General features: G+C 55.1%; 8 protein-coding genes across 8 annotated transcripts; 3 read left to right on the top strand and 5 right to left on the bottom strand.

The window, feature by feature from the left end:
• Positions 1-855: 855 nt before the first annotated feature.
• ISF_03462 (C2H2 finger domain-containing protein) lies at positions 856-2538 on the bottom strand (the record flags this gene model as incomplete). Its single annotated transcript, XM_018847068.1, has 2 exons — positions 856-2353; positions 2411-2538. The coding sequence occupies 2 exons, from the start codon at positions 2536-2538 to the stop codon at positions 856-858; spliced, it is 1626 nt and encodes a 541-aa protein (XP_018705957.1).
• A 1106-nt stretch (positions 2539-3644) lies between these two features.
• On the top strand, positions 3645-7440 carry ISF_03461 (HECT domain protein; the record flags this gene model as incomplete). The annotated part of the gene is made up of 2 exons (XM_018847067.1): positions 3645-5931; positions 5984-7440. 2 exons carry the CDS (start codon positions 3645-3647, stop codon positions 7438-7440), a joined length of 3744 nt encoding a protein of 1247 aa, XP_018705956.1.
• A 291-nt stretch (positions 7441-7731) lies between these two features.
• Positions 7732-8876, bottom strand: ISF_03460 (oxidoreductase, 2OG-Fe(II) oxygenase family; the record flags this gene model as incomplete). The annotated part of the gene is made up of 2 exons (XM_018847066.1): positions 7732-8543; positions 8609-8876. The coding sequence occupies 2 exons, from the start codon at positions 8874-8876 to the stop codon at positions 7732-7734; spliced, it is 1080 nt and encodes a 359-aa protein (XP_018705955.1).
• Positions 8877-9446: 570 nt separating this feature from the next.
• On the top strand, positions 9447-10550 carry ISF_03459 (GTP binding protein (EngB); the record flags this gene model as incomplete). The annotated part of the gene is made up of 1 exon (XM_018847065.1): positions 9447-10550. One exon carries the CDS (start codon positions 9447-9449, stop codon positions 10548-10550), a length of 1104 nt encoding a protein of 367 aa, XP_018705954.1.
• Positions 10551-10753: 203 nt separating this feature from the next.
• Positions 10754-12344, bottom strand: ISF_03458 (Zinc finger, C3HC-like protein; the record flags this gene model as incomplete). The annotated part of the gene is made up of 3 exons (XM_018847064.1): positions 10754-11601; positions 11660-11743; positions 11801-12344. 3 exons carry the CDS (start codon positions 12342-12344, stop codon positions 10754-10756), a joined length of 1476 nt encoding a protein of 491 aa, XP_018705953.1.
• Positions 12345-13440: 1096 nt separating this feature from the next.
• On the top strand, positions 13441-14637 carry ISF_03457 (srp40; the record flags this gene model as incomplete). Its single annotated transcript, XM_018847063.1, has 1 exon — positions 13441-14637. The coding sequence occupies one exon, from the start codon at positions 13441-13443 to the stop codon at positions 14635-14637; it is 1197 nt and encodes a 398-aa protein (XP_018705952.1).
• Positions 14638-15145: 508 nt separating this feature from the next.
• Positions 15146-17163, bottom strand: ISF_03456 (adenosine deaminase; the record flags this gene model as incomplete). The annotated part of the gene is made up of 4 exons (XM_018847062.1): positions 15146-15365; positions 15423-15813; positions 15879-16258; positions 16325-17163. The coding sequence occupies 4 exons, from the start codon at positions 17161-17163 to the stop codon at positions 15146-15148; spliced, it is 1830 nt and encodes a 609-aa protein (XP_018705951.1).
• A 1519-nt stretch (positions 17164-18682) lies between these two features.
• Positions 18683-24698, bottom strand: ISF_03455 (hypothetical protein; the record flags this gene model as incomplete). Its single annotated transcript, XM_018847061.1, has 3 exons — positions 18683-18745; positions 18806-24152; positions 24235-24698. The coding sequence occupies 3 exons, from the start codon at positions 24696-24698 to the stop codon at positions 18683-18685; spliced, it is 5874 nt and encodes a 1957-aa protein (XP_018705950.1).
• Between the last annotated feature and the right edge of the window lie 277 nt (positions 24699-24975).

The following is a 24975-nucleotide window of genomic DNA, read 5'->3' as shown; positions in this document are numbered from 1 at the left end:
GCCAGCGGTACACACCCACCACACCACCCCTCCTCCACACTCAAATCCTCCAGTGCCTTCTCATCTCCGACCTACATGGTGAGTCGTGACAATGTATTTCGCATAATCATCCGCCTGCTTGCTTCGGTGTAAGTGGTCCCACAATCACGCCCATCCGTCGGCCTCTTCGGCGACGCGCAACGCCACCCCCATGCCGTCATGTGCGTACATTTCGCGCTTGGCCGCCGACCTCACCTCCTCGTTCCAGTAATTTTTTTTTTGTTCCGGTGCCAAGTATGTTTCGTCTAATCTCCCCCAGAGAAAAAAAAAGGGCCAACGTGTCGGACCGAATACAGAACAAGACAAACGCTTTGCCGGCTTTGCTTTCAGTCCTCTGGGTTGCTGCTTCATTTGCCCAGTCGCCCAGCGAATAAGGTGGCCCGTCGTCCAGCGTCACATGGTCGCAGTGTTGCACTGCGCAAACCGTGCAGCGTCGTCTTTCTCTTCTTCACCATGGCACGCGATCCATTCAAGACTTGCCGGTTGTGCGACTCCGGGAGTTGAGCATTGTGTGGTCCGAGATTCGCCTGTGCGCACCCTCAACGTCCTCGTATCCTCTGGCATTGTTACTGATTTGCTACGAGCTCGGACTTCGCAAGGATCGTCAGTTGCATCATCACCCCCGACACTATGATCGCCATAATAAAAGACGGGCGCACCTTCGTCTTGGGAACCTTTCACACGCGAGCTGTTCTACGTCAGTGTAAACGCGCTACTTCAGTAGTAAGTAACAGAAAACCATTTTCATTTGACCAAGCAAAGCACAACACTATGAACGCCTTCCCCAAGTCTATGGTCATTGCTTTCATGTATCCTCTAACCACCGCCATCGTAGCGGTAGTAATAATGTTTCTGGTTGTTGTTGTTCTCCCCGTACTTAAGGCTTCGCTTCTTTGTTTGGAAGTTCTCCAGCTTGCGCGCCCGCTTCTCATCCTTGCGCACTTCCTTCTTGGCATCGTCAGACGCCCCCATAAGACCGGCAGCTCCTCTCGGCACCACCGCGCGGCCGCGGCTGCGGTCCCGGCGGGCCACGCGGCGGTCGCCTTCGTCGTCAGACCCGGGACGCTCAGAGCCCTCAATCGCCAGGCGCTCCGTACGCTCCTCGGCAGTGGGGTAGTTGGTCAGGTTCTGGCGGAAGTACTTGTTAAGCGAACGGTGTCCGACAGACTTGCCAGATGGCAGGTGGAGCTCATAATCGTCATAAAATACGGCATGCGTATGCTTGTGCGCCCGCGAGTGCCAGCCATCAGCCTGGTGTCTGGGCCGCGGGTCATCGTGCGCATGGTGCGGGTGCTTGCTGAGTCTATCGTATTGGTGGAAGTGGCCCTCTGCCGGTACGGCTGTGAGGTCTTCCGAATCAAGTGACGATACGGAGCTGTCAGTCTCCCACCCGTCGCCATCCTCGTCCTCCTTCTCTCCGTCTCGGTCGGCCTTGGCCTTGTATACGCGGGCACCACCAGCGTCGCCCTCAGCCATCTCCTCATCACTATCCGAGCCTTCCGGGTCCGAGTAAGTCGAACGGAAGTCGTAGAAGTCACCAATGTCAAGCTGCTCCTCCTCAGTGCTGTAGGGGATCTTGCAGTGTCCTGTATCGCGCATATGGGTTTGTACAGCATATACCGAGTTCTTGATCTTGTCGCAGAACAGACAGGCGTGACCCTGACCGATCTTGGATTGAAGCTGCTGCAACAGGCCATCCAAGTCTGTCAGATAGGGCTTTTCGGGGATGAACATGCCGTGGAACTTTTCCATGTGCTGGGCATTGAGCGGCACGCTGGGCGACTCGTAGTTGCAGAAAAGGCAAGACTTGAGAGTCCATACCGGTTCCTGGGGGTTGCCGGTGGCGGTTCCATTCTCAGTCGCAGCATCGTCAGCATCCTCGCTCGCTGCGTCGGCGGCCGGGCGAGGGTTGTGGGGGCGCTTCACGGGCGAGGGGCGTTGCTGGGACAGTTTGGCCTTTTGGAGGCCCTTGATCACCTGGTTGAACTCATCCTCGGCGTCCGAGTCGACTTCGCCATTGTTGGCAGCGGGGACGGACTCGCCGAGAGAGAACGTCGAGCTGATCACGGACTTGGTTTCCTCCTCATTGCGGGGTCCGGCAGCCGCCTCGTTCTGCTTATGTTTCTGGCTCAGAACATGGTTCTGGTAGGCGTTTTCGCTGTAGTATGTCTTGTTGCATGCGGTGCAGGATTTTTCGAAGTAGGCCTTGTCGGTCTCAGCGGTGTTGACGGCGCGCGCCTGAAGGACTTTTTCCGTGAAGACTTCGGCAGAGATGGGTGGTAGGGTGGCGACACGGCGCTTAAGGTTATATCGGCTGCGTATGGTCAGAAATGCGCTTTTCGGTTTCACCCCCCGGGATCGTCACACTTACTGCCAGTCACTCTTCATATGTGCTTTTTGGAGGTCGATATTTCTGTACGCAACCTGGCAGGTGTTGCACGTGTACGGGTGAGACGAGGGCGCAGCCCCGGCGCCCGCCGCAGGCTGAGTGCTCGCCATATTGTGATGCCAGAGAACGCAACTTGCGAAGAGTTTTTGCCTTTATGATGGGATGAGATTGTGCGTTCCACGCCAAGTGTATTGGAGAAGAAAAAGAGACAAGGACGCGGGGCACAATTATTCAGCCGCTTGCAACTTGTGGCGATAGGTTTTTTTTTGGTGGCGGGGTCACTTATCCTCCTCTTACCGCTTGCGAAGGGCCTAAAAAGCGGAGCCAAATGCCTGGGTGTCCGCTTATGACGAATGTGCTTGATCAGCAGAACGACACAACTAACGGGTGACAGGATATACCAGCTTCGCAGAAGAATTCAAGGGAAGTGTCATGAATTAAATCTAAATGGTCTAATAGTACCCAAATACTCTCCGGTTTCTCCGACAAACTAGTCACCGAGTTGGCAGGATGGGTGTTGGACCACATGAACTATCCAGACCAAAAACGCTTCCAGTAGTAGTCCCAACTAACCCACAGGCACAAGACGGCGTCCTCCCATGATGACGGCTTAGAAGCCATCACTTATAACCAGGATGCAGAATATTTCACATGCCCCTTTACAGGTTCCATTGCCTTCTGGGCAGTACATGTCATGACTGTGTTAACGTATTTCTCTCCTGCCGGATATGTGTAGCTCTTGTATTTGTTGGCAGTTTACACGTGCTAAGGGTAACTACCAATGCCATACACATGCTTGCTCTCATTGTGACCTCGAATTATTTACTACTTTGATGATTCCCTTTCTCGTCTTCTCCAAGGCTGACATATCGTCTCATCAAGCAACTTGACACTGCTACTGTAGGCGCAGGCTGCTAATTTAAATTCTTACGCCCGCGTTCAACCTGCTGAGCCACCCAGTAAGCCACTCCGCCACCCCAGCTAAAACCGCTGCACCTTTCTCCAACCGGCACTGTGCAACTACTTGTACTGTACGGATACCCGCGTCTCGATCATAATCGCCTCGTTCGCATCCCTCCGTTCAACCATCCATAATTACACCACCTCCCCATCAACAGCGTTTGCTTCTTATTTGTTAGGCTACCACCATTTTTACCTCTGCTGGGAAATACAGCCTCCACCAACACCCCCTGATGAGCCGCCAGCTGCCACCACCATGAGTGCCCAGGCACCTCGGCAGCCCCAGCCCCAGCCCAACCACTCGCACCGTCGCCATCACGTCCCCAACAACGACGAGTATGACAGTCGATATGACCTTTTTGCCGGCCTATGGCAGGAGGCTCCCTTCGTTAGACTCCCTTCCGATGCGCCCCCCGAGCTGATCCCCTTTGTCCGCAACATCGAAAACCCTCGTAGGGTCTACGCCATCCATCGCGCCAGCCGTCGCCACGACTTCCAGCTCCTTGTCCAACTTTACATTCATCAGCTGCGCGACGGGTGCGGCAACGCCACCTGTACTACATCAACATGCTTCACCTGCCGGAAACGCCTCGCTGGCAAAGCGCCGATCCGACGATACAATCCTACGAGCGCCAGGACCCTGGCTGTCCATCTGGCCAGCCAAGATAATCCAGAAAGGGGTATTTGCCCATCACTCCATCGGCCGAGGGGCACTACCCCAGCAGTTAACAACTTGGTCTTCTCAAAATGCCCTACCCCAAAGCCTGGCAGCCAGAAGCCGACCGATGGCGATACCCCAAATACCATCAGTAGGGCCAGCGACGCCCAGTCCAACAGCCGCTCCCTTTCCGGGTCGCAGGATGGCGAGATACGAGATGAAGAAATCTATGGTGCGACTCCACAACTTGACCTCTCTGAAGAGTCGACAAAGATCTGCATTTCAGAGCGACCCGTCACTCGAGACTACAGGTCTTTCGCTGCTACGACGTTTGGCACTGTCGCATTCAAGATGATTGAGTGGTTGACTCCAAATTCGCTGGACGTTCTGTCTCAGAAAGTAGTCGATCTGAATTCTTCTGCACAACCAACACGGAAATCAACTCCCACGCCCTCAGCCGACCCTCAGTCGCTTCCGGCTAATGACGCACGCGACAACGACGAGGAACCTCACGGGTTGTCAGCCAATCCCCATAATCCGTCGCCCAATCACGATACTCATGCCGCTACAAAGTCTCGTAGTAAGAAAGAGCAGTCTACTCCTAAGCGGAACTCGAAGTCGTCTTTCCGATCCAAGCCGACAGTCGACATGACGCGTCGAAAGTCTATCGAACCTGTCTGCGTTACAGCCGAGGCCGACAATACCAGCCTTCACCGGCCGACCCGTGTGACCGGATTCCACCCTGATAAGCTATCGCAAAGAACGAAATCCCCGACTACGATAACATTCAAGCCAGCGTTTTTCGAGAATGTGCCTCTTCCACCCTCCGTCGCAGATGAGCTCACTGTCGCTTCATCAGACGGCGAGGAGAGTACCAGGGAAGAGAAGTCCACTCCAGCGCGATCCGCCAGTAATCATGAGCACAGACAGAAACCACAGTCAGCCGGCCAAAGAAAAGAAGAGGACCTCGAAGACGCAACCGCCATAAATTGCCCCTTGCCGCAAGCTTTATCACGGCTTAACGTTGACATCGTCGACTTCATCTACAGCGTGTATCTTGAAGATGGAACGTCAGAAACCGACCCTCATCTCATATCAGAGGCTGAATGCAAATCCTCGACATCCTCGATGAGCCTTCAGAGTCAAATGTGTCTACAACGGACGTCTCAGAAAAGGGATATGGTGTGCAAAAAATCATGGAAGGATTTCCACGAGCAAAGCCTCTTCAGCGTTCTCAGTGATCCCATTTCATTGATTGCGTCTTTCTCTGACCCTGAATATTTGTTTGATTCGCAACGCATGTGGTACTGCATGGTTCGTCTCATGCGAATTTCGCCCAGCCTTGTTCTTCACAGCCTCTGGTTGTCGGCAGCTAGTCTATTTGTACTTCCAGAAGATGGCAATCGGAAAGAAGAGAGCAAATCACGAGCTTTATCGCCATATCAAGCTGAATGCGTCATCACGATATGCCTTCACGCGTTAGCTGCATTCGTTCCGGCCGTGACGGACACCACAACAATGCTCAAACTCTCTCTTCTTCGCTCCAAAGGCATCGCGTTCGCTGCTGCTGCAGAAGACCAATGCGCATCTGATCATTGCTTGCAATATGACGATGTCTTTTCGAACAGTCTTGCCTTACGGTTAGCGCGTCGCATTTTTCTCGCCTTCACCATTCGCCGGAAGCATGGCGAGTTTGCAATGGGCCTTTTATTGAGCCAACTTGATGCAGGAAATCACGGCCGAAAGAGCGCCTTGCGTGACGCAAGAGCCCCGGCTTTACTGCTTGACTGGGCTCGTGCCGTGTTGCTGCACGAATGGGATGGCAATGCTCACTTCTGCAAGGATAGCGCCTTTTATGGCGCTCTGTTATTCATCGAAGCTTCCTGTAAGTCTTGTAACGGGGTGATCGGAAGTAAAGTGTTACTAATTGCGAGAAGATCTAGACCAAGAAAACATTCTTCTTACCGGAGGGTCTGCATTCCAAGTGCAATACTTCTCCAAATGCCTGGATATTATGCGTGTGCCGGTACAATGGGTGACCACAGACTCAACAGACGACGTGGGCAACATTCTCGATCATCCTTTCCTGTTCAACAGCAAAGACCTCGTCACATACTTTCGATCCATTAACTTTTCGTCTATGAGTCGCTCATTCGAGGAGGCTAGTTCTCTGAAACGGCGCATGAGCGCGATTGTTGATCCTGGCAGCCTTATAACAAATCCGCACCATAAAGTTGTATTAAAGGACATGCTCCGGACAGCAGCTTCAAGGTACCTAGTTCTGGATATTGGCCGAGCAACTGTTCTCCGCGATGCATTTGATCAGCTATGGAGACGTCAGAGGCGAGAGCTACTCCGTCCTCTCAAAATTCACCTCGGCGAGGATACTGGCGAGCAAGGCTTTGACTCTGGTGGGGTGCAGCAGGAATTCTTCCGCCTTGCTATCGCAGAGTGCCTGGATCCCGTATACGGAGCTTTTACGGTGGATGACAGGAGTCACATGGCATGGTTCAAGCCTCAGTCTACTGTCGAGGACTGGAAGTTTGAATTGATGGGCGTGCTGCTGTCGCTTGCCGTGTACAACGGTGTGACACTGCCTGTAAACTTTCCCACAGCATTTTATCGAAGGTTGCTTAAGGAGCCAGTGGATGAAATCAAGCACATTGAGGACGGGTGGCCGGCACTCGCAAGCGGCCTCACTCAACTGTTGGAGTGGGATGAGTCCAAAGGACTAATCATGGATATCTTTGCGAGAACCTATGAATTCACCATGCCGGGAATAGGCAAAGAACTTACCATACACATGCTCGATGACAAGCAGAAGGAGGAGCCCGGCTCCCCCATCAGCATCGATGCAGATGTGCCCGAAGCGGAGTACGTCACGGTCGAAAATCGGGACGATTACGTCAAAGACTACATTTCCTACCTCACCGACGTTTCTGTGCGCCCGCAGCTTGAGAGCTTTCGCCGAGGCTTCTTGGCCTGTTTGTCGGAGAAGGCGCTGACGCTGTTGACGCCGGAGCTCCTGCAGTCCATTGTGGAGGGCGAGCGGAACATTGACATCGCAGGCTTGCGGCGATGCACACGCTACGTTGGCTGGGACGCGTCACACCAGACCATACGCGACTTTTGGTCCATTGTTAAACGCTACGACAACCAGATGAAGCGCAAGCTGCTCCAATTCGTCACAGCCTCGGATCGGGTCCCGGTCAGCGGTATCGAGAATATTCAGTTCACCATCCAGAAGAACGGCGAAAGTGCCAAAGACGGCCGCCTGCCAACAGCATATACCTGCTACGGCAATCTCCTGCTCCCCGAGTTTCAAGACAAGGAGGTGTTGCGCGAGCGGCTCGCCATGGCACTAGAGAATGCGCAGGGCTTTGGCTTCGCGTAGGGGAGGGCGGACTATAAAGAGGCGGGATGTTTTGCGATGGGGGGGGGGTTTCTTTCTTTTTTTTTCGAGCGAAACAAAATAGTCTTGCCCAAAAGCATACAGCGGAGTCTTGGTTGGCAAGACTCAGTTACATTGTTCCTCATGAGCGAGCTTTTGTTATTTTCGACCCAGCAGATCTCAGACGATACGTATTCAATAGACACGATGTACTCTACCATTAGCAAAGGCTCTCATTTCGTCATCATTTATGCATTATTCTTCTCGTACATATCCCGAGTACCGGTGCATGTTTTATTCCCGCACCTGTCTCACGTTGAGGTTTACCCTCTTGCTCTTCATCCAACCCTCCCAGGCCGCGAACTGCCCGTCCTCGCGCGCCGGCCAGCTCTCCAGGTACGACGGGCACGTACCCGGGATGATCTTGGGCACACCGTGCCACGCGAATCGCGACTCCTGCGTCATGTAGATGGCGTCGCCCGACCGCAGGCGCAGCAGCAGGTAGTCCTCCTCGTCACCGTCCGCCCTTCCCTCGCTCCCCGCCGCCGATGGCGTGTTCGGCGCGATCATGAAGAGCCCGTCGCAGCCGAAGCTCAGGCTCACCAGCCCGCGGTCCGTGAACTCGCTGACGTCCCGATGCATCATCATCGTGTCCCCCGGACTGTACAGGTTGACGATGGCCGCCTGCGCGTCCGTCGCCGGGAACAGCGCGGCCAGGAACCGCGCAATGTCCGTCGGGAACGCCGGCAGCCGCTGAGCCGCCTGCTCTTCTTCGGGGTACACGCGGCTCGTCCAGTCGTACTGCCCGCCGAGGGTTACCCAGTGCAGCCGCCGCGTGAGGACCTGCCGCGCAGTCAGCGGCTTGTGCACGGACGGGTCCTTGGGGAGGAAGGGCGCGGCGCCGGAGGTGGGAGAGAGGGCGAAGAGGGAGCGCTCGGAGACGGGGGTGGTGGCGCCGTCGCCGTCGCCGTGATGAGGGTACGGCAGGTCGTAGTGCAGGTGCAGGTTCGTCTGGTGCGTGGGGTTGCAGAGGTCCCGGTGCAGCATCCGCTCGAGCGCGGCGACCTGCACGGCGGGCGGCACGAGTGACGGGACGACCAACAGGCCTAAACATCATGTATGGCGTTAGAGACAGTGGCATATAATTCCAGGTAGGGTGAGTCAGTCGTACCTGGTAGGAGCGGATGGTGTAGGACGGGGACGTCGTCCTTGGCCTCGTCGGCAAATTCCTCGACAAATTGTGAAAACGCGTCTCGTCTCTGCTCTTTGGTGATGGTGCCCGTCTGGGTGAAGCCGCTCTCTACCGGTGGTTTGCGCGGGTCGTCGATTCTTGGGTGATTCATAACTTCTTTTGCGTCCATCCGCGACCACGACTTCCACTTTGCCCGCAGCTCCGCCGTTGGTTGCTCATGAGCGTCTAGTTCCGTTATTGTCGGCATCTTTTAGCACGCCGAGTAGTGCAGTTAAGTATTATATTGGACGCATCAAATAAGTTGAAGCAGAAAAATCGACTTGGAAAACAAGCACGGTGACTCGGCGTTTGCTTTGAGATGCCTGAAAAAGGTCTTCTCTGAAAATGTATGGTGCCACAGTGGATGCTAGAGGGGACCAGGCTGCTAGTACAGCCACACAAACGCTATAGAAACACTAACAGAGAGGGCTTCGATGGTAATGTTGTGCGTACTTGATATAGAAGGAGAATTCAGTGTGGCTATTGGATGTAAAGTCTAAAAGAAGATTGCTAATTTCAAATACTTCTACTCAGTGTGCTTAAAAGCTGCTTCGCTTGTGGTGCAGCCGAGTGTGTCACTGATGAAGAAAAAAAAATTAGTAATGCTGTATGAGACGTTTGACTTCACATGAATCCATCCTGCTCAACCTGTCGTCCACTCACAACCCTCAACACCACAGCTTCTTCTCATATCTCTCGCGTTTCTGATGCCTATCTCATAAATCTCATACAATTATACCACTTATGACGCAATAATCTCACACTTCGCCCTCCCCCAATGCCACAACTCAGACTCTCGCTGGTCCAGCGACAAACGCCCCTGGCAGCAGCACACGCAGCATCAGTCGCCACGCGCAGTTTCCTGTCCCAAAGACCGACCCGTCCTCCTCTTCCTTCGCCACAGAATTCCCCCAGAGTATCAGCAGCCGAATCCCCCGCACCGGCGCCGCTCGACTCACCCGCCGCCTACACCAGCATCATCTCCCACGCCGCCTCACCCGCGACCCTCACCACCGCCGTCGACCGCACCGCCCAGGCGCATCTCACCCACGCCGCCGCCTTCTTCGAGAAAGATGCGCGCTTCCTGTACTCCGCCGCGCGGCCGCGGGACCACCCGCACAACCCACACGTGCCCGAGGTCGTCATCCTCGGCGCCTCCAACGTCGGCAAGTCGACGCTGCTCAACGCGCTGATCGGGCGGCGCGGCATCGCCCGCACCAGCGCCCGCCCAGGGCACACGACGCTGATGAACGCGTACGGGCTCGGTCCGCCTGCGCCGCTACCCCCTCGGCCCGAGGAGGAGTCCCGCAGCACCCCGCCGCCGCCGCCGCCGCCGCCGCGACATGGCTTGGTGGTGGTTGACACGCCCGGCTACGGCTACCGCAGCCAGTCAACGTGGGGCGACTCCGTGGTGCGGTACCTCGGCGCGCGCACCGCCCTGCGCGGCGCCGTCGTCTTGCTGGCCGCGGAGAAGCGCCTGACCGCCGAGGATCGCTGGCTGCTGGCCGCGCTGGCCGACGCCGACGTGCGCACCCTGGCGGTCCTGACCAAGGCGGACAAGGTGGCGGGAGGAGAATGGGCAGCGCGGTGCGCGGACAAGGCGGAGGAGGTCCGGCGGGAGCTAAGGAAGGCGGAGCGCGGCGGGCGCAGCATGGGATGGCGCGAGGGCGAGGGCTGGTCGTCGGACGTGCTGGTGACGGCGGCGGGGCTGGCGCGCATGGGCAAGGCGAGCAATGCGGCGGGCATGGGCGCGGTGCGCGCTGCCATCTTGGACATGGCGGGCGTGGCGCCGCTTGAGGAGCTCGCGGATGAGCAGAAGCCGGAGAACATTTCGTACACGGGCAAGGTGGTGTCCTTTGACGACATCGTGTGGAAGTCCTGAGCCAGGAAGGAAGGAAGAAATGTACGAATAGAGTCTTGTTGTAACCTGGGGCGGAAATGTACGATATATCAATGTTTATGCACACGAACATCGATTGCATGGGAGTTTTAAGATGGGAGTGAAGACGAGTTTCAAGTTCACAGGGTCTCATTAGACAAAAGTAACACGCTATGTAAAAAACTACAATACAGTATACTACATTGTTATTGTTTTGTTGGTGTTGCCAGCTTGGTTGACTGCGGCGTGGCTGGCCGCTTGGACTTGCGGCTTGACTTCGTATCAAACAAGCTCTTGACCTTGCGAAGGCGAGCCCACCTCTCTTTGTCCTTGGCATCGCGGTCCGCCTCATCAAACTCGGGCGCTGTCGTCTTTGCCGACACGTTGGACATCGGTTCCATTAAGGCCGGCACTGCTTTTTCAGGCGTTGAGGGGTCCTTGTTTTCCTTTTCTGTTGAGGGTGCCACCGCGACAGACTTGGTCTTGTGGCGTCCTTCGTAGATGCTGCGTAGGCTCGACTCATTCTTCAGCATCTGCAGGAGGGTCACCCATGCGGCGGCTTGCGCCTCCTCTCCGGTCGCGCCTATGCGGTTTTGAGCCTGCGGGTTCTTCCACGGGCAGAAGAACCGGTGCTCGCGTATGGGGTCTAGATGGTCCATGGCCGCCGGTACTAATATTTGACCATTCTCATCGACCTCTTTGCTCTTGAACATCCATAGACCGAGGCGCCGTTGGCAGGTGTGGCACGAGGCAGTGTTGGGGACCGCGCCGATGCGCGCGTTGGACAGTCCTTGCCACCCTGTGAGAGCTAGGGCGAGGGCTGCGCGGTTTGGAGAGGGTCCGGAAGTAGCTGCCGTGCCGGAGGCGGGAGGGGGCCGGGTGAAGAAATCGTCCGGGAGTTGGTCAAGCACTCGGTCAATGGAGAGGTCATCGGGAAGGCGGAGGTTGAATTCATAGGGGAGGAAGGATTGGCGGGAGCCCAGTTCATCATAACGCTGCCGTAAGCTCTCAAGTGTGCCGCTGGAGTTTGAAAAGAATATCCGCAGAAGCGTGTCTAGAAAGCGTCAATATGCGAGACCAGGGATTCCTGAGACTTGTAAGCTGGAACGTACCATCGCATCCGCGCTTCTTCCAGAGACACTCTGGTTGATGTGAAGAAACAATGAGGTCTACGTACTTGTCCACGAGCGCTTCCTCTTTTCTTCATGTTAGCCGTTGCAACTTATACATGCATGTCATCCCGGGCAGCATACCGATTTCCGAGGCGACCAGGACAGACACCTCCTTTCCGTCCTGCTCCTTGCGGTTGAGCTTGACCACCAGCTCCTTGTGGCAGAGTGCGCAGCGCACGCGCTCCTTCCCATGGCAGACCCAGCCGCGCTTCGCCCACTCAACCTCGCTGACTCGATCGGGCTTCGGGGTCCAGTTGGTGATTTCCTGAAACGAGGCGAGCCGGCGCAGCAGCTGCTCCCTGTCGCCCGGGCAGTACCTGGCGGCGACCTCGGGCGGCGGCGCGGCAGGCGGCGGCGTCTGTAGCGGCCTGCGCAGCGACGATATGGACGCCAGGGACAGGGATGACGACGATGCGTCGGCTGCGGTGGCGGCGACACCCATACGGCGCTTCTTTTGCGCCGTGACGCCTGACAGAGGAGATGACAGCGGCGCGGTTCCGGCGGCAATGTCGGCCGTTTTTCTGCGCGCCGTCGGCGTCGTTTGGTCGGAGGAGGAGGAGGAGGATGGCCTAGGACTGTTGAGGCCCTGGAGAAGAGCGTTGAACTTGCGCTTGGTTGCGTTCATCTTGGATGGGACGGCGGCGGCGGAGATTGGGCGCCCAAGGGGTCAGGTAGTGTAACAACGGCGCAGGGCTGGAAATGAGCCCGCTGACCTGATGAATCAGCACCAAAGCCTCAAGGGTACCAGGCGCTTAGTTTGAAGCTAGACGTTGGTGTTGCGCGACGTCGGAGGATCGAAAGCGTTGAAACGGGAGATGGTTTGTGTCTGGGTCAAAGGTCTCGTCGTTTGTTCCATGTTTGGTTGCTGGGCGCATGGTTGCCTAGTAGCTTCAGCACGTACAGTGGAGCAGAGCGTGTGCCACCTTGTGGCGCGAGAGCCACCCTCACAGTACTAACAGCTAAACCTCAGAAGCCAATGTCGGGCATGTGCAACTGTGATTGCGGCAAACACGTTGCTTCTGTTCAACTTGCGGCCCAATATTCAATTACCAAAGGCGTGCGGCCCAGGATACGCAAATTCGTAGCAGGTGAGTCCGTTAAAGCCTAGCTGTTGCCTCAACCATTGTTAAGACTTAGACTAAAGGTTTCTCCTTAAATAAACGTCATACTGGAGAGCGTGAGAGCTAGTAATTGCGTCGTGTATAAGAATAAATCAGACAGTGCAGAGCCGCATCATGTATGAAAGCTTCCGTTTCCATCAGATACATCCGTCGGTGTTCCTACGTAGCTACCTGTCAACCAATTCTTCACAAACCGTGATAGAGGTCACTCTCTGATCAAAATGGTAGAGCTTGCTTTCAATCTAAATCAATGGGGGTTTAGGACAAGGCTACTGACTAGCCCTCTAGCTTATGAATGAGTTTCTTGATCTTCTATCTAAGATCAGAACGACTTGACAGTTTCACGATGCCGAGCTACGATAAAAGCCGATAAGAGACCCTGAGCCCCACCTGCGAATTGGCGGTCACCGTTTTTTTTTTTTCTGCCACACGCCGCCTTTTTTTCTTCACTTTCCTAGTTGGGAACTTTTTTGGCATTGCTTTTCGCGCGCCTCACTTTTCACCTTTTCTGCCTCGCCTTGCTTTTTGAGCCCGTTGCTCCTCCCATACATTGCAGTTGACCGACTTACTGCCCATACTGCCATTCGAAACCTCCCTCATATGTCGGCGCCGCCCCCTTGGCTCTTCTCCAACAACAACACCATCGCTGCACCTCCCAGACCGACCCCAGACCGCCGTCCTCCGGCCACCACCCAAACAGCCATGGCTAAACAGAGTATCAGCGCAGCCCCGGCTCCGCTGATGGACGTCGTGGAGAAGTTTCTCAAGGACCACGCTTTTGTCGCCGCGCACAAGGCGTTCCGCGAGCAGCGCAAGGCCAAGGGCCTGGCCGCCAAGGATAAGGACGCCGTCACCAGCGCGCCGGCGCTCGTCGACGTCTTTGAGGCGTGGCAGAAGGCTTCGACCAAGAGCGATGACGACGAAGATGACGACTCCGAGAGCTCAGAGAGTTCAGACAGCAGCGACAGCTCCGATGACGACGACAGCAGCAGCAGCAGTGACGAGTCGGAGGCGGAGGAGGCTCCGAAGAAGGAGGAGCCGGCCAAGTCGCTGAAGCGCAAGGCACCGGAGAGCGACAGCTCAGACAGCGAGTCGTCTGATTCTGATTCGAGCTCAGACTCGAGTGACAGCGACTCCGATGACGAGGACGACAAGAAGAAGCCCCAGGCCAAGAAGCAAAAGACTGCGACGGCACAGAAGCATGCTTCGGATGACAAGATGGACGTCGACTCGGACAGCGACAGCGACAGCAGTAGCGGATCATCCGGCTCCGACTCCAGCTCCGACTCCAGCTCCGACTCCGACAGTGACTCGGATAGCGACAGCGACAGTGATAGCGATGCCGCCTCTGAGGTTGCCAAGGCCGCCGCCGTCGCCCTCCCCGAAAGTGACTCCTCCTCCGACTCCGACTCGTCCTCCAGCTCTGACGAGGACGAAAAGCCCAAGAGCAAACCCAAGACCAAGGCGACCGCAAAGGACTCGTCCGACTCGTCCGTGACGCTCGACCGCGCCTCCCCCGTCGCCGCCGCCGAGCCTCCCCTGCCCCCCGCGCCGACCGACAAGACCAAGCGCAAGCACAACGAGCCCTTCTCCCGCATCTCCAAGGACATCAAGGTCGACCCGCGCTTTGCCTCTAACGAGTGGGTGCCCATGGACTACTCGCAGCGCGCGCACGAGGACCTCATCATCACCAAGGGCAAGGGCTTCACGAAGGCCAAGAACAAGATGAAAAAGGGCTGCTTCCGCGGCGGCATGATCGACATCACCGAGAAGAAGGCCGTCTACTTTGACGACTAAACGGAGAGTGGCCGGTATTGGTCATTAATCAGCTCTTCTTTCTCATTGGTCGACAGGGTTTCCTTTGTTTCCTTTAGCTTAGATCAGGCGTCCTGGGAGGGTTGAATTGGTGTTGTCATATTTATTCTTTGGTTTACCGTTACATGATTCATTTCGCTTTTCATTTCCATTCGCGACTGCAGGCGACGTTAGAGCCCGTCAGTCCATATTCTGTTTGTATTCGCTTTCGGAATAGAAGTACACATCGTTGCCAACGGCACAACAAAAGTTGGGAAAAGAGTTTTGAGTTTGCGATTTAACATCTTGGGCGGAGGGCGTTGGGATGCCATTACGCACAGGCATGTGCTAGCGACAACTATCTACAGTTGAAGAAGTTGAAGAAGAAATATTCAAAATTCATATGAACTCTATCATAGGTTTACCTGGCCCCCCTTGTACGCCCAACGTCCGTCCATCGTGATGTAAAGAGCAAGCGCTGAAACCGCCCAAAGTGAACTACAAGAAAAAGTTAGAAGTATGTTTTGCTGGCTCTACTCGGAGCGTACGTTTCCACAACCCATTGCAGAAACTCATCCCACATGCGCTCCCACTGCTGCAGCACCGCGGCACGCTCGTCGTCGTCGAGGCAGGCGTGCTCGATGCTCCAGAGCGCGAGTTGCTTCCAGCCGTAGAGGCCCATGTCGGCCTTGCCGATCATGACTTGATAAAAGTCGTGCGACAGCGATGATCTGATTGTTTCCCCATCGTCAGTGTGGGTACGCGACACAGGGGGGGAGATTACGCACCGAAACAAGGCGCCGTTGTCCGAACTCACGGCGCAGTGCACATTGTTTGCCAGCAGGGCGTACATAGCGTGCCCGTTGACGCGCGGCGTCAGCCCGAGGATCTCATTGGAGATGGGGCAGAGCTCGACGCAGACGCCCCGCGCGCGCATGCGCTGCAGCACGAGTGGGTGCTTGGGCAGCGCGAAGCCGTGCCCGATACGCCGCGCGCCGAGGAGCAGCGCGTCCAGCAGGTTGCCGTCGGTCGACGAGCCCGTATCCAGAGTCTCGCCGCAGTGGAAGAGGAAGGGGATGTCGATGGCAAGTTGGCGGCACTGCGCCTGGAACGCGAGGAGCTCGGGGACAAACTCGCTCAGCGGCCGGCCGCGTGCTTCCTCGCCGACGAGATCAAAGCCTGACAAGTAGAGTGTGTTAGGGATGCCTGGAAGTTAGGAGGAGGGAGGCGGGCAGTCGACGTACCTGCGATCCATTTCGGCCAGCGCTGCTTAAACTCGAGACACTCGTCCAGCGCCGCCTTGACGCCCGCGCGGTCCAGCGAGCGGGGTGTGCAGTAGATGACCTTGATGCCGCCAAAATATCGGCCTTGTGCCGTTATTTCTCGCTGAAACTCGGTGACTTCGTCTATGATTATGTTCATGATACCTTGGTTATCAATAGGCCCCGTGCCGTCGTCGTGGTACAGTTGGTTGCTCCTCATAAAGTTGGGCCGAATCTCGGCGTATTGGATATTATCGCGCAAAAAGTCCTCGAGGCAGAGCCGCGTATACTTGCGATACGCCGTCTCATAGTTGAAAAGACCCTTCATCATTCTTGTGCGTCCATTGAACTTTTCCCAGGCGCTAGACGATGTTGATATGTCAGTGACTGTGCAGTATTGAATGATGCTGGCGGGGCTGATCACTTACCCAGCTGCGGTTTGCAGCACTCCATGGGCTTCCTTCTCTGAAAAGACTAGTTTGTTCACAAGCCACTCTTCCGCGTCCACGCCCGGGTAATGTTGTGAGAACAGCTCCAGAAACGCCGCAAACTTCATCGTCTGCCGCGGCTTATACCCTGCGCTAAAGAGGTTCCCCGGCGCGTCGTCCTCCTTGTCCACGCTCAGGAGCGAAAATTGGATCTCGCACTTGGAGTAGTTTTCGCGCCCGTTATCTTTCACCAGCGGCAAGTCACTTGTGATAAACATGCGGTCCATGCCCTTGGCGATGCCGAGCAGCACGGCCGGCGGCAGACACGCGTTGAAGTGGATGTGCAGGTGGGCGCCCTTGGGCAAGCGGTGGGCGACGTCAAGCAGTCGCGTGTTCTCTATAAGGTCAAGATTGCCAAGGAAGTGGTCGCCGGGGAAGCGCGGGTGGCGCTGCCCACCGTGGCCACACCGAGGTTCCGCGGCGTCGTAGACGCACTCGCGGTCGAGCCGGCGCAGGCGGTGCAGGATACCGTCGACGGCCTGCTCGAGCGGCGTGGCGCGGGCGCGGCAGCGGTAGTCAAATGCGATGGACGTCTCGGCCTCGTATAGCTGGCGGCGGGCTTGCAGGTACGCATCGACGTCAAGCTCCGCGCTGGGTTGGCCGTGGTCTCTGGCAGCGGTGGTGGCCGTGGCCGAGCGAGACGAGCGTTGTCTCTTGAGGGGGGCGCGGGGTGGACTGGAGGAGTGCGTCGCCTCGAGGATCGCGAGGGCAGCCTCGGCGTCCTGGGCCGAGTCCTGTCGCAGCTGGTGCTGAAGCTGCAAGGTGGTGTCGGAGGTCATTGTTGCGTTGGGGACTGTGTGGCCAGTCTTAGCATTTTGCATTTGTGAGTGCCTCATGTCATTGTCTTGTGATGTATAATGGGGAAGCAAATAGCCAAAGGTCTAGTGCGGCTGATTGCATATATATACATGTAAATGTATTCAAACTAGACGGTTGAATGAGGGCGCCTGGTGCCGCGGCGCTGTCACGTTAGACGGAGTGGTCGGTGCAACGACTCTGTGCATCATTATCCAGGCGCGCGCGAAGGTTGGGCGAGTAACGTCTCAATGGAGCTGGCTGTGAGACTTTCAAGGGTGCTCAGCCATCCAACTAGGTGTCCAATTGGAAATCGAGATGACAGCAAGCTCGGGCGAGGGGAGTTATCGTGACCAACGTCCCATGCGCCGTTTGCTGGCTAGAGCAGCCGCCAATAGGTTGCGATGAGCCCAATGTGGAAAAAAAGGACCGTAGGATGGAATACAAGGACAATTCCAGAACGAGATGGCAGAGAGCGTGTCAGCCCTATAGAGTCAGAAGGACGATCATGTCGTGACAGTGGGCACGCGACGGAACGCCTGGAGGGTTACTAAAGTAGCTTTTGGAAGTCGAGGGCCGAAGGCGAGGCCAGGCGAGGCGAATTCATGGGCTGTCTTCACGGCAGGCCGGCTAGCTGCCCGGAATGAGCGAATGCAAAAGCGGCGGCCCGCCAGGCTAGTAAGTTCGCTGGTTTGAGTGAGAAAACGGACGCCGCTTTTAGGTATTTCCTGGGCTTTCTCACTGGCTGGGTATTAGCGCATCGAGTGTTGCCCTATTCATTTACTTATTGAATTTGTTAGTTGGGCTATCTATAACAACCCCCAGAGGTAGGAAAGGCTGGATATGCCTCTCTCGAACCCCCCCCCACCCCCCCAACGTCAAATGTATGAGAGCCTGCTTCAAAACATGTTCAAGTCTACAAGTATAATAAGAATAGTCCGTCATTCGCACTCTCTCCCATCTGGTATAACTGTACCCGGCCGCATCAGTAAAATCTTACTGCACGCCAAGAACTGCCTATTGGGGCTGTGCACCACAGCCTTGACATGCTGTTTTCATGTGCTATCTAGTTATCCAGCCTGTTGGGACCGGAAGTGCGGCTGCTTGCTGTCAAAGTTTATTTACTATTACGGGATTTCCATAGACTACACCACGGCAGGCAAAAAGGCTCATTTGCTTTGGCACTGCGCCTCCGCAGTAGTTCTACTTTCTGTCCGCCGCCAGTTTGTTAGCTTAGAGCCGCAAACCAACCAACCAACTTAGCTTGTACCATCGTGTTGTCACAATCACAATGTCTCTGGCACCTACACCTCTCCAGGGGCCAGCACTAGCCCTACTGCTTTAATCAACATATAATGCATCGTTTATTGGCTGGGAAGTCTCTTTCTATTGTGTGTGCAGTGTGCCACACTCTCATCCAACATACGTACTGCTAACCAGCCGGGCAGTTGCTCATACACAGCCCAGTCGTCATTACCCAAATGCTTGTAGCAACTCCTTCATCTAAGCAAAATAACTCTTCCACAAGACACCCTCCAAGTCTTCCAATTGCTCAGAGGTAAAGTACTATTATCAACCATGTTAGTGACCCATTGCTTCAGCCTCCCCTAGACATTCATCACATACCTTCTGGTCCACATTCCAGCTGTCTTGTCGGGTCTTTTTGAACTCGCTCAGAATCCCCTTTGTTGCTTTGCCCACTACTCCAGGGTCACCTGCCGCACGACGGGCCAGTGTGGCCAAAACTTCGGGCATCCACTTCGGTGGTGGCGTGGCGTATGGAAAGGCTTCGATCAACGCACCCAACCCAAGCACCGCTGCATGTCTCCGCGTAATCTGCTTCTGCACATCCACGGGCGTGTCGGTTCCAGCGGCCTTGGGCCCACGCTTCGGCATCGGATTCTGCTCTAGCTCCCTCTCGAATCTACTCTTGAGGTGTTCAATCATCGGGTCCCGGACCCTTCGAGGTGAGCAGCGAATCATGCCCGCCAGCGTAGTAGAGGCGAGAACCCGCACCTCGAGCTGCGAGTCACTGAGCATGTCTGAAACCGTGGTGAAGAGCAGATCCCTCAGACTCTTCCCCGTCAGAAAGATGCGTCGATAGTAGATAACCTGCATGTTTACAAGCGCTCGCAGGCGCTGATGCCAGCTGGTGGCATTGCGCCCTATGCGGACCAGGCCTTTGATAAAGTCTGCATCTTCACCATCCCGGAACGGAACGTTAGGCAGGTGACGATATACGTGGTATGCAGTTCGCATCAGTTCGGGATCCTCCTTCACGTCCATCATGTGAAGCAGCTCATCCATAAACGGCGTCGAAAAGAATGGCACAAGCTGTGTACACTCGTGCGATGACAAGGCGCAGTCCAGCCACATAAGCACTGTCTTGCTGCCTGCCGTATACGAAGATTGCTCCTGCTGTCCTGGCGTACGCTCGTGCCTCCACTTCTGCAACCGCGAAAACACGTCGTTGATCACCACGCTAAAGTCTTCTTCTGGCTTGTATGGTCGAATGCCAATGGACGAGTCTGCCTTGTTCTCCTCTAGCAGTTTTCTCACACTCTCAAAGGACTCGTGATACTTCGACTTAAAAATGACTGCAATCACACGACCCATGGATTCACGCACTGCTTTGTATGGATGATCCAAGTGTGCCAGGAAGTCATCCAAAATCGGCTCCGCATCGCGGAAGTGCCACCCACCATCAGCAATGGCAAACTCAACCAGCTGAATTTTGGCAGACTCCTTGAATGCAGCGTTGGAGTTCATATCCAGGCGGAAAGTGCGTAGTGCGTCCACAAGCTCATGGCATCGGCGGGGGTCTTTGGAATCTAGAATGAAGTGCAGGCAAGTCATCCAGTATGTCAAGTTGTCGGGAGTGAGCCCGTCTGCAAAAATCTCCAGAATCTTGGGCGCGGCAAACTCCCACACTCGCTCCCGGATGGCCGGCGGATCATCGCTGGATCCTGACAGCAATGCTCCCAGGATTTCCGCTGTCGCGCGGTGCTGATGCTTGTCGCTACCATCACCATACACATCCGTCATCAGCTCCTTAATCTCGTCCAAGGTAACAGCAGTGCACTCATAGTGCATCAGATCAAACACGTGCATCAGAAGATAGACGTTGCTCATGCGGAATCTGTCTGCCGAGCTGTCCCGTGGTTCTTGTTTCAAATATTCAAAGCACTGACGAAACCAGTCTTTGTTCAGGATCTTGCCAATTTGGGAACGCACAGCGCGTTCCACATCATCGTATGCATCGAATGGCATCGGTCGGGCTCGGAAGGCAGAGAAAGACTTACCCCAGACGAGCCACCCGGGGTGATCCGCATCCACCATAAACTCTGCATTGCTTGGATCGTTAAACGCCTCGAGGAACTTTCGGGTGTACTCGGCGTCGCCCTTTTTCACCTCGACGGTAATCTTGTTGCGATCTTTACTCTCTTTTTCGAGTAAGTAGTTGCGATAATCATGATCATAAACGGCTCGGAGATCAATGGCGTTGAAGACGGATGTAAAGGCATTCAAATAATAGCCTCGGAGTCCCGGGTGCGGGTCATTGGTGCCGTTCGCAACCAGCTCAACGAACTCGGCCGGTGCGATCTTGTCAAAGCGGAGACACAAGTTAGCTGCAAAGATGGCGCATCTGGTTGCGACTTTCCAATGCGCATCCTTGGCTTTTCTCGTGAGCTCAAGACCAAGGGCCGCCTTGGACTCTTCAACTCTCGTGCGCCGTTGGAGAATGAACTGATGTCGTGAGTTGATCACGGAGGTCGCATCTTCCTGTGGACGTATCGTGCTTACGACCTCATCGTCCACAATTATAGCTCTCTCAAACGGTTTGCCGAACTCAATAAGTGAATAAAGTGCTGATGAACCAAGGGACTGAATGGACGGCTTGTCAATACCCGCAGTTTCGATATACAATCTCATCGCCTCTGGCGCAAACCTCCAATCTTTCAATAATGTTTTCAGCAGCGACGTGAAGAGGAGCGAGTACATGCCACCCTTGATACGATCGTGGTCGTTTTGCTGAAGAGCCTTCTTGAGTCCCTGTAGAAGCGGAGGAATCACAATTGGCTTGCTGCCCACCAAGACCTTGAGCGATGAGTCTTGAGCGCTCTGGGCGACGCGGCGAACATCGGCGTAAGAAGATAGACAAGACTCGGTAAGATCGAGAAGAAGCTGCTTGTCTAGCTCGCTCTTTTGCCTCGATGCGGCATTGTGCTTTAGGCGGAGAAGCAAGTAGGCCTCGGCTCTCTTAATCAAAAGAGGGCGAGGGTAAACTTTTCGTAGTCCCTTAACCTTGAAAGCTGCAATATCAGCCTTATAAAGTCGCAAGTGACGCTCGAGAGGGTGTGCAGAGCGCTCGATACCAACATCCGTGGTCCAGGTCCGGTACGCACTGCACAGCGCGGTGAAGCAGCTGACATCGTCTTCTTGATGCTTGACCAAGAAGGCATGTGCATTTGTTAATGTCTGACCGAGCTCCTCACGGAGAACGTGAATGCGCTCGTAAGCCGGATCATCACGCTTAAGTGGATATCCCGCACGGTAGCGGAACTGAGGCCTCAGCTCCTCATCATCGGCGACCTCAGCGAGAGGATCGTCGTCATCGACCATCATTTCGTCCTCGTCAGCGTCGACAACAAGATCGTCTTCCGTCTCTACATCCGTGGGTCCAGATGCACGCTTAGGATCAAACATGACGGACATTCCCGACGTCACCAGGCGGATCTGTTGCATAAGCCGTGAGATTTCATCGGACCATTCCTTGTTCTTGCCTTTGCGACTGACGGGGGGGTTGTCGCTGAGGAGGAGAGCCAGTTGTTGTGAGATAGACTTGGTCTGGGTTGCAAACAACTCCACTGCAAAATCAACCTCGGGGGGCGAGGGCTGATGCCACTTGATGGTAAGCTCAGCTGGCGTTGTAGTCTTGCCCCAATCACTGATGTCCAGACCCCGCTTGATGACATCTGGCTCATACAGGGCATGGTCAATGGGATAAGTGTGTGTGAGGTTAAGGAGCAGGTGGTGGATGTAGTTGGAAACCAAGATGGTTGGCAGGCCGCGACACTTTTCTTGCATGTAACCAGCGATGCCGAGAAGCTCGTCCTTGTGACTCAGAACCTCGCGTCCGACGTGAACTACCACCATGGCTAGCATTGTGATGTGCCAGACAAGGGCTCTATCTCGAGGCAGGTAGTCTGTTCCAGATGTTCGATCAGATGCGGCGTGGTTATGGTCAATCTCGTTTCGAATGTTGATAACGAGCATGGGAACGAAAATTTTGAGCGTCTTTTCCGGGTTGACCTTGCATAGTGCATTTAGGATCCAAGCCATGGCATCTCGCGCTTGATGCACAACATGAGACGATACAAATGCGGCAAGCCTCTCAACAGCCATGTCAAACAAGTCTGGCGACAACGACGCAAACAATGGAGACAGTGCAGCAGGCAGCGCGTTGATAACGTTGTCTTCCGGCGTTCCACCACGCGCCTGGTTAGCATCAGGCAGGTTCTCGAGAAGAGTAAAGACCTTGCCGAGAAGAGCGATAACAAATTCGCCGAAGCCTGCTGTTGAAGATCGTAGAATGTTGGCCTCGATTTCGTCAGTCAGTTCCGAATTGTAATCAATAACGACATTCTGGCCATCTCGCTCCATGCGATCCATTTCGCCTTGGACCCATTGCATGGCCAAGCTTGTGTCGTGAATATGGCTATCTTCTTTGATCATTGACGCAAAGGGAATGCTGTATGCGACGCTCTGGATGAAGTTGAGCGTGTACTGAGTCTTGCTCAGATCATTAGCATCGATGCCAGGAAGAGCCAGCGCCAGCAAAGCAGTGATATGGCAGCGGTAACCTTTCAGCTTAGACATGATATTGGCGATCATCTGCAAACTATTCAAACTTGAAGTGGTTCGATGGACTTCATCCAAGCCTTGGAGACTGGGATAGAACCTTTGCAATGCACCTGGCAGGACAAGATCAGGCTCTAGATAGGCAAGTCCTTGCAAAGCATTGTAATAGCAATGGGATACTCGGGTGCTCTTAGAGAAGAGGCCCATGAATGTTACTTCCTTAAGCGATTCAACGAATCGCCGTTTCAATTCCTTGTCGATTTTGCGCTCTTGGGGTATTTCGAGCTCGCCGCTCTGCTCTCGATTCCAGCGTGAAACGAAGGCATCCGTGAGAAAGAGTACCAATTGGCCCAGGAGAGATCCCCACGAGCCTTGGTTAGACGGGTGGAAGAACGTGTCAATCGACTCCATGAGGCCCTCCAATGTGGACATGACGGAGTCTTTCTCGCCCGCGCATGCTGGCGAGAGCGAGTTAACTATCAAACGGGCCATCATGTATGCAACAGGATACTTTTTCTTATCTTTCTCCATATACATGCCGGCGCCGGAAAGAAAGTCGAGCGGCGAGTATGGCGAGTTGGATTGGCCAACGGGAATCTGTGTCAATCGCAGAATCGTCGTAAATATGTGATCGCACTGCTCTTTAGTGAAGATGCCATGTTCGCCAAAGGGTACGTGAGCGCAATGCAAATGGTCCCGCGCCATCCTCGAGAACATGTCAATAAAGAAGATGTCCACCACCTTTGATCTGTTCATGATGGACCAAAGATGGAAGAGGGTAGGGAAGAAAGCATCAGGCTGGGCATCGACGGCAGCTCGGGGTGCAGGGTGGCTGGGCAGCAGTGTGTTGAGCACGCCCGTGACAATGAAGGCATTGGGCAACTCGTGGACACTGAAGAATGGTAGAAACTCCTGTAACATCTCTGGTCGCTCCTGAGGGTCAAAGTATGTGTGGACATGGGTGCAAAGCTTGAGAAGCTGCTTGGACGATCGTCGGCGGCTGCTCTGGTGGGCGGGCACCTCGCTGGGCAGCACCCAGGTTTTGACCTCTTTCCATAGCGGTCTCCAATCGAGGGTCAAGTCTTCGCCCGGCTTCAGGTAGTGGTTCTTTCTATTGACGGAGAACGAGGCGACATTAGCATCAGTAATGACCTTTATAAATGGGAGCGCGGGCGTTGCATGGGGTGTCTTACCTCGTTAGCGTAACAACCATGCGCAGAAAACGGTCGGCGGCGACGGAGTCGAGGCCTGGCGCCAGGGCGAGAGAATAATAGAGCTTAGCGAGTTTAGCCCTGAGTTCGCGCGTTATCTCAAACTTGAGGTTGAGCCATCCCTGGAGCTCCCTGGTCCAGTGAAGAGCGCCAGGGGAAAAGTCCTCGGCGCGGATGGCGATGTAGAGCTGCTTGAGGATGCCCTGCAGTGCGACGTCGCGCTGCTCCTCCTCCTCGACGAGGAAGGGCAGCTGATTGAAGTAGGCGAATGTGCGCGGCCGATATCGCTTCTTGTCATCTTCATCCGACTTGGAGCAGGGGATGCCGGGGGTAGTGGCTCGGGAGATGGGTTCGTACGACGCAAAGTTGGAAAAGGGTTGCGCCGCGGCCGACGCAGAGAGGCCACCGATGGTGCCCTGGTGGTGCGGGCCTGGGTTCTCGTCCATGACAGACGGAAAGGCGGAGTATTGGATCGAACAGCAGTAGGGGGATGCGGTTCAGCGGTCCGGGGAGACCGTCTGCTTTGGTAATGCTCGTTTCGGATAGGAGCAATGGAAAATCGAGTTGGCAGCAGCGTTGCCAACGGCGATGTTTGCTGCCCGCGTGTGGCGTAGCGTGGTGCGCGATGCTGCAGCGAGACTCGTCACTAACGGTGGTTATGTTGATGCAATTATAGAACAAAATGCAAAAAAGATGAAGTCGAAGTGTATGATCCCATTGGGA

The sequence above is a fragment of the Cordyceps fumosorosea genome (assembly GCF_001636725.1).
Source record: "Cordyceps fumosorosea ARSEF 2679 chromosome Unknown scaffold_6, whole genome shotgun sequence".
Classification (NCBI taxonomy): Eukaryota; Fungi; Ascomycota; class Sordariomycetes; order Hypocreales; family Cordycipitaceae; genus Cordyceps; species Cordyceps fumosorosea.
Note: the sequence above shows the minus strand (reverse complement) of the source record. Positions and strands in the feature narration are given on the sequence as shown.